At 36.9% G+C, this 9,125-nt stretch overlaps 1 protein-coding gene and 1 pseudogene across 1 annotated transcript in view; both read left to right on the forward strand.

Annotated features, from left to right (window-relative positions):
* Positions 1-834, forward strand: part of LOC118325046 (taste receptor type 1 member 1-like) — a 7,169-nt gene extending 6,335 nt beyond the window's left edge. Inside the window, 1 exon segment of the mRNA XM_035657609.1 lies at positions 809-834. Coding sequence (XP_035513502.1) covers positions 809-834 — 26 coding nt within the window.
* Positions 835-7,140: 6,306 nt separating this feature from the next.
* On the forward strand, positions 7,141-8,803 carry LOC118325048 (annotated as a pseudogene).
* The last annotated feature ends 322 nt before the right edge of the window (positions 8,804-9,125 follow it).

Genomic DNA, 9,125 nt, shown 5'->3' on the forward strand with positions numbered 1-9,125 from the left:
TATACCAAAACAATTAGCCAGTAGCAGCCTCCAGTGAATATCTGTTACTGTATACAGAAGAACTGATGTGCTTTAGGCCTTTTTAGAGTACATGACCATAAAAAGTACATAGTAGTTTCAGTCTTTGTCTGTGTGTTGTTGTAACCTAATGTTTCATGTTAAAGATAGTTTTCTTTAGTGTCCAGTTTTTTAATGTACAGTGTGTAATTTGAGGCACATTTTTTACAGCCTTCATTGATTATTCAACACTTACTATACAGTATCAGCGTATAATGGAAATTAACCTGTCATTGTGACACAGTGGGCTTGTTCACACATTTTTCAAGTGTATACAGTGAGCAACCACTATCTGTCATGTCCGTTTATTTAAGTAGCTGGTTCCTTTTCTAATAGTATTTAGTGGTATTGTTGTGCACATGCATAACCTTATATGATTAATGCATCCTTTTTATTGAAGTAATTAAAACGTACAGTGAACAGACAGCAACAACGGAAACGTATTGTTTTACATATTAGTGCTGATTACTTTCTAAAAAAGTTACACACTGAGAGCTGGCACTAACTCGTCTACATCTCAAATTGTCCAATATTTGAATACATGACTAAATACTTAGTCAAGAATTAGTTAAATGCAAAATGAATGACATTCCCACCAGCCTCAGCTGTACTTTGTTTACAAAATGAAGATGGTGAACATGGTAAACATTTTACCTGCTGCATTTACCTCAAAGTAGCACTGTACCTTAGTACAGCCACACAGAGCATTAAGACTCTTAATATTGTTTGATGATATTACTCATTTGTACAGGTATCGTCAGAGATGGTGGATATTAACTGTGATCGTTTTCATTGTTTTCATTCAGTGATAACCCACATGTATTTCATACTGGTAAGCCCTGCACTAATTTACATATTTACATGTACAACAGTGATTTAATAACAACATAAAATGCAATGTGTGTGATGTCCTTTCTGTTCAACAGTTTTTTGGGGTTGCTATTACACTAATGTCACCACATGAAGGCAGCACCTCACTGTGAAACTGTCTACTGGCTACACTACAGGCACACTTACACAATTACATTCAGTACTTGTCTAATTGAAGTTTTTGTATTTAGGTCAAAATTAGGGTGCAGGATTTCAGGGTTTTTGTGAATGTGTTGTACAGATTCTGATTTTGTGGAGTTTGTGCACAACTTTGTTCACATATAGATTTAGATTTAAGTCATTAACGAGGAGTAATGATAAAGGCTACTAAGCCCTACTCTACACTACCTTTTTTCTCTGTGCTGGTATCCCTGTGTTTCTGTGGACAAAATTAAGTCTCCATTTTTTTTAAATATAATGTGATTATTTATAAATTTAATGTCTTTCTAAGAGTTTATTGTTGAATATTTTTTTCTTATTTGTCTTTCATCTTTATGAACTCTATCCAAAAAAGAGCATGCTGTACACCGTTGAAATAGGTTACACCAGTAATCAAACCTTGACCTCTATTGGTCCACCTCATTTTATCAATTTCTCTTTTTACTTATATACCCATACTATAACATATTACTCAACATGTTCTATCTTTTGGTGTTTGTGAGTGCAAAATAAAAAAATTTACCCATGCCTATGTCACAGGTTTCTTTACTCTCTGGTTAAACAAGTAGGCAGAGTCAGAAGTTCAATAATGTAGTTTATTAACACAGGCAGTTTCTTTTGATAAAAACAAAACAAAGATGGGGGTGGTAAAAGGCAGTCTTTTAAAAGAGTCTTTACCAGGGGTAATGCAAAGCACAAAAAAGGTCTCTCCTGGTGACTTTGTGACACCTATTTACCAAATGTAGCTGGTTGTAGTTATGCTAATATTGCCACTCAATAATGAAATGGGCCCACTGTGTGGGGTTGCAGTGTTGGCCAGTTTATTCACCACATCCACTAATTACACATTCTATGCTCTGAACCATGGACTGTAAGCACTTAATAAGATAAGCATAACACTATCACTATTGATCCAGTATAAATTAGAATATCAGTATGTAGTGTGTCTGACAGAGCTAAACTATGTCTGCAGTCTGCGTCGGTATCAATCTGGTCTCTCTGTGTTACATGTTTGTGTACCTGACAGAAACAGGTATTGAAGCTCCCCATATGAATTCAACCTGATGGTCTTGGTACCTTGATTTTAAATCAGGAAGACATTTAATGTCCATGTCCTCTCTACTGTGTCATCTCTACTTGGGACCACTTTCAGCACACAAGATGCAGATTATTAGCACTCGAAAAAAGAGGAAATAATTTTTTCATTTAACATAAATTAGTTCTTATTCCAGTATTACAGTCTGTAGACCTAGTTATCTGGTTTATGTTTCCTTTTTAGCTGAGTCTTGCTCAAGCTGTATCCTAACATCAAACTAAATTTGGTGACTTATGTATACTACATAGTACTTAACACACAACAGATGTCAAGTGACTGTTGACACACCTGGCTCTGGACAGCATACCAGTGTAGTCATTCTTCTATTCATTTAGTTTAAAACAATTACTTATTTTTGTACTCTGCAGTTTTATCAGCACTAAAAACGTGTCATCACTGCATCCTAACTGTAGGTGGAAAGATGTGATGGCCACTACAGTACTATTGTATTGGTCAGTCAATTTCAGAATTGTATCTCAAAATCTTTGACATTAAAGGTCCTGTGTGTAACATTTAGGATGATCTATTGGCAGGAATGGAATACAATATTCATAACTATGTTTTCATTTGTTTATAACCACCTGAACATAGGAATGAGCTTTTTATATCCACAGATGCCAGGGGCTGCCTTCCCTTGAGTTTGCCATGTAGAACTGCCATGTTTCTATAGTAGCCCAGAAAGGACAAACCAAACATTGGCTCTAGATAGGGAGATAGGGGTGTTTGCGTTTTTTTCTTTTGGGCATAGAAGAGGTGGGTGAACTACACTGCAAGATGAAACTAAATCCGAAACAGTGGAGCTTTAACTACATTTACCTCATTAAGAATTCCATATATATCTATATAGATATATATATCTATCTATATAGGTATATAGATATATATATATAGGTATATATACATATCAATCAATAATAAACTCCGAAACATGAAGGACTGCAGAACACAGAGAGAAAGAGACAGAGAAAAGGTTAGACACACCTATACAGACTTAGACAGGAAATTGCCTTGGAGATGATGCATGGTCTTTGTTGTTGTTGATCATCAACAGTGCTTGCTGCTGATGTTTAAAAGTCTGAAGTCGTAAAAAGTTGTCTCATTTTCTGGGTTGTCTATTAGACATGTAATGGGTGTTCAAGTCACTCTGCAGTGATCTGTATCATCATTTGTTCTCACCCTGCAACACTCCTGGCCTGCAGCATGCAATGAGTGGGAATATTATTACTAACAAAATTACTAACATAATACAGGAATAGAATACATGTTTAGTATGAATACTTATATTATAAGTATTATAATTATAAGTAGCAAAAAACTTGAAATTGTTGGCCATTATGAACTTACCTTGTGTTTTCAACATCACTTAGGTCTTTCCCATCAATCCAAAAATCAGCTGAGCTGCAACATAATATACACAGGAAACAGAATCCCAACACCTAAAAACACTCAACCCTTAAGTTACGTCTCAAAGAATATATATTACAAAACATATTCATAGCTCATACTCCAAAGTATCACCACCTGCACCGACTACAATCACATAGCCCAAAATTATGTTTAATTAATAATTTACTCCAGACCACACGAAAAATCGAGCTAAGAAGGATGATATAGTGGTAGCATTATCAGATCAGAATTCACAATTAGTAAACTGTTGCTACCTTTATCCAGTATCCTAGCCTAATCTATTATCTGTAAACGTTCAAAATGTACCAAATTAGTAGGGAATAATTCATTGACATGCTTTTAATACACATGTTATTAATCATTTCATGTGTGCTAATAATATACAATCTGATTCTTTAAATATTTTACCCTTTAAAAGTGCACCACAAATGGCACTTTCTGGCTGTAACTCTACTGAACTGGTGGTAGAGTTGGCAAACTTCCGGGAACTGTTGAGAGGCTCCAAGTTCTGCCAGGGCTATAAAAACGTGGTCCATGGAGCAAACCAAGATGACATGACTCTCATATATTAATGGCTCTGGGTAGAGCTTTGTACTAAGGCTAAGTTCTTGCTGTAGTGGCCATGGGTTCGACTCCAACCTGTGGCCCTTTGCTGTGCATCCCCCTTTCCTGTCTATTTTGAACTATCCTATGGAATAAAGGCAAAAAAGCCTGAAAACAATATGACAAAAAAAAAACTTGCCTGACTATCAGGTGTCTATGCAAACTATGTGTCCTCTTGTGTACTAAATCAGGAAGAGAGAAAGGTAGTTTTGCATTTGCCTAATGTATGAAAAGATAATCTTTGTTCCCCTTTCCATGTGGTTCATCTCTGCAATATGAAAAACATTTGTATTTTTTCAGCTTGAAAACATAAATCACTGGGTTGTTTTTTAAGAGATAACTGTAATAGTAATGAATACTTCATTTATCAGTATTTTTAAGACTGCAATAACTCAACTTGAGAAAAAATAAAATGAAGATATTAAGTTAAGCCAACAACATTTTGTTTATACTGACAAGAGTTGTTAATCAAATTTATTTTCCACATATGCTTTACGTATTTTCCACTATGGATTTATAAATAATATCATAAATATCCTTTAATGTTTAGACATACATTAAATGTCAAAGATGAAGATGTTGTTAATAAATACATCCTCAACGTCACAAATGTGGTTACACAGTTCTTACTGAGGTTATATTACCTTTCTTGACAGGAATTCAACGACAAAAGGCATCGTAATCACCATGACCGGCACATGATGCCTTCAATGTGCCAGGACATGAGCTGTATGAAATGTCAGGAACATCAGACTATATCAACAACCTTCACAAATATGCTTTGAAGGGCTGCATCATATTGTACCGGTCTTTCTGTTAAGTCAAGCCTTCATGTGCAGTACATTTGTTTCATTTTGAATGCCTGAATACGTTCATTAATTCATTTGTAAAAAGTTATACATTTAAAGTCAGTGGTGTTAGTAGCAAAATTACAAGTTAAGATGTTCAAGATGTAGGAAATGCAGCAGTCTTAAGGTTGGAATCATTTTATCTTTTTTATGTGATCCTTTTGTGATCTAGCCAAAAAGGCTCAATATGGATATCATTTGAGTCTTTAGCCACCCACCACCTAAACGTCGAAGCCCATTTAGCCTCCCGTAGCTGGTAGCCTAACTTTAAATCAGTTCTTTCTACTTTTGCACCTTTGAAAAGTTTAACAGATAGGATACCTTGTCGTCGACCACCCCTAAACCAAATTTCTGAATCATTAGGTGGCATTTAGCATTCATTTTAGGGAGCAACCATTGTGACGTCTGCCTCTCTTGATTTTCTGCCATGGCTCTGAGCAATTTGGCGTGGAGGTAGTTCTGAGCCTCACCACTCATCTCTCCCAGGCCCGTATATCTATTGCCAAACACCAACTGCCTCTTCACAAATGGTCCTTGCAGCCCAACAGGGCATGCAACGACAGTGAAAAGTGCAAAGTTTAACGCAGGCCAAGCTAAAAGTCAGCTACCACTAATGGAGCGACGCCTTCGAGCTAGACACCAAATTCTGACTATGTTGTACTGCTGTAATAAACATTTCAAACGTGACTTGTCTAACTGAAATATAGTTAAAAACCACTGATTGTAAAAATCTGGTCTAAAGGTGGATTTGTTCCTCTGTACCTGGAATCCTCTCCTTCACCCAGAAGTTCAAACACACACACATTACTGTCTTTGTGATCAACACATTTGCTGACGTATCATGTAACTGATGATATATTCCTCAAGATTATTTGGTTCTCCAGGGTGATGTCCCCTCTTTAAACATGTGCCAGTCTGTGGTGTAGTAGTGCTGCTGTGGCTTCATCTGTCCACACTTTTGTACAGATACAAATATAATAACCTAACCTTACCTAACCTAACACTTTAAAAGTTTTCACTGATGGTCAGTCATAGTAATCAGTTGGGTGCAAGTAGGCAGGAGAAGCAGGGAAATGTGGTCTGATAGACCAAACTGGGCACAGGGAAGGTCTTGGTAGCTGCCAGGAATATTAATGCAAATATGGCCCCGGTGTATTTCTTCCCCTGAAGGGGATGTGGACATGCTGGTGGAATTTAGGTAAAACAGTTCTGAGGTCTGTTTCATTAAGCCGTCCTGTCATGTGGCGGCTGATGACCTGAGTCTGGGGGAATGTAACCAACACTCTGGTGAGTTCTCTGGCCAGATAATATGGTTGACATCTTAACAATAAAAATGCCACACATTCCACTTTAACTGCGTGGACTTCAACTGGATGTAAACAGTTGAAGGAGTCTGCCTCCTCTCTCTTTACCAGAGTCGTGTGTTCTGTCAGAGTGGAACACGCTCTGCCGGTCAAGTGCAATAGCTTGATGTGGGATGTTTTGTTAGAGCCAGGTCTCAGTAAAGATAAGAGCACAGCTGATTTTCTGACTCTTATTTCATCCATTTTATCTTCCTGCATTCTGACATTAGGCAGGACTAGGCTGGGTAGCGGAATAACCTTGGGTCTGAGCTGGGTTAGTTTAGTTCTCATCCCGGGTCTCTTTCTGGTTTTATCACACTGTTTCTGGTGATGTTTGGTCCAGGTGGTCTGGTTGTCGCTGTGAGCAATAATTTGTGCTTCAGTAATAAAGGCAAAAAGGAAACAAATATATAAATATATTTTAAACTTTTATGTTCACACATTATAAGTTTGAACTTTTAGTTGGTTATTTGACTAAAATAAGGAAGTAACATTTCTAGCATTACCAGATTTATTCATGATAGAAGCATTAAACTTACTTACTCATGATTATTTTTAAACACTGTGTGAATACATCACAGGCACGCTATAGCAGTAGCAGTTTAGATGATTTTTGCATACTGATTTGTGTATTGTCTTCCAGTGAATCATAATGACTTTCATTCATGGAAATGAGGATGTCATCACCACTGTCTCATAACTTTTTAAAGGAAAAGGTAATCCAATGAGAGTTCACAACAGATTGGTAACTACAACAATGAAACACTGTCTTGCTGGTCTGTTTCTCTTTGGGACTTTTCTACAAGCCTTGGCTCAATGCACTGCCCAAACCTCAGAGTTTCAACTAAAAGGACATTATTTGATAGGTGGACTTTTTGATATTCATCATTCCAATGTCTCTGTTTATCCTGAGAGACCAGAATTTACTGACTGCTCCAGGTGAGTTTTCTAAAAAATCTGAGTAAATACAATCTACAACTAAATTAATAGCACCTAGTATAGCCAATTATAGTTTTGACTCAAATCTCAAGTCAATGTATATAGCTAATAGCATATTTCCATCAAAACCAATTTAATGAATTCCTCTATTATCAAAGTCAAGGAACATCAAGTCTGCATTATCAACCTTAGTGCTTCTTCCCTTCCTCTTTTAGATAGCCGTGTCTGCACAGACTTCACAAATACTTGAAGAGTAATACTTTAACAATGTAACTCATTCTTAAACTCTATCACTGTCCTTCGTCTGTCCTCAGTCAGCCCTTCATTCTGTCAAGCTATCGGAGGTTTCAGATGATGAGATTCGCTGTAGAGGAAATCAATAACTCTACCAATATTCTGCCAAATGTGTCTCTCGGCTATGAAATATTTGACCACTGCTCAGATACACAGAATTTCCCAGAAATGTTCAACCTCATCTCAAACAATGGCTTGATCCAACCTTGGCATGAACCACACAAGAATCTGTCCAAAGTGATAGCAGTGGTTGGCGCTTCCACAAGCACTGAGACACGGACTGTAGCCCCACTCTTCATGATGAATCTCATTCCCATGGTAAGTTTGCCAACTATTGTTTTTAAAATATTTTTATCAAATGATATATTATAATACAAGTTCTCCATTACTCTTTTCACAGATCAGTTATGCAGCTTCCAGTTCTGTCTTTTCGAGAAAAAAGAATTTCCCCTCTTTCTTACGAACAGTGCATCCCAACAAAGACGTCATAGAAGTGATTGTAAAGATTTTGCAGCACTTCAACTGGCGCTGGGTTGCTGTCCTTAATGTTGATGATGACTATGGCAATGATGGACGGACATTGTTCGATAAATATGATTAAGGGACACTGAATCTTCCTGCCTGACACCAAAGCCCCCGGATTCTTAATACAGATTAACACCCCATATTCAAACAGATAGAGGCACAGAGGATACGTATCATTATTGTTGTTGCTCCTGAATTGACTGCTGAAGCTCTCATTAAGGCAGCAATACAACTGGAAATCAAAGACAAGGTGTGGATAGCAGTAGATGCATGGTCCTTAAACAAGAAGCTCCCCAAGGAGAAAGCAATCAAAAATATCGGAACTGTACTTGGGGTTGCAGAGCCGATAAGGCGAATACCTGGTTTCAGTGATTTTATCTATGCTTCAAAAAGCCAGAATCATTGTGAAAATGCAGAACAACAGTTGTTTTGTAATCAGGTTTGCAACTGCAGTAACCTGAGTGCTAAAGATATCATTGCCGCAGACCCATCTTTCTCTTTTCCTNGCCTTACACAATACTTTGCAATGCAGATCTGGCGGATGTAATCGAAATATTACAGTGTACCCGCATATGGTAAGTATACAAATAATTTGAGAAATCGATTAATTTGTTCTCACCCTCTGATTTTTGACCATTTATGTTTCTGACAAGCTTACTTGAAAGTGACCAATCTTAACACAAAATACAGGCTTGCTTTAGTGATAAGAAGACATTAGTATAACCACAGTATAAGACATGTAAATGAAAAGCTTTTTAATCTTCAACAATCAAACTTGACTTTTATCTGTCAAACATTAGAAATCAGATAATAGATCCAAACACACTACTGATGGCTTCCTGTAGGATACTTTAAATACAACAAAGGTTCAGTCTCAACAAGCCTTTGTCAAGCCTTATGAGAAAACTCAATTCTCAATTCATTCAATATTTTTAAAAACCTTTTTAATAAACACCTCATATGTTCATTGTGAACACATGCAAC

The sequence above is a fragment of the Morone saxatilis genome, unplaced genomic scaffold, assembly GCF_004916995.1.
Source record: "Morone saxatilis isolate NCDOM2014 unplaced genomic scaffold, NCSU_SB_2.0 Contig15, whole genome shotgun sequence".
NCBI classification, from domain to species: Eukaryota; Metazoa; Chordata; class Actinopteri; family Moronidae; genus Morone; species Morone saxatilis.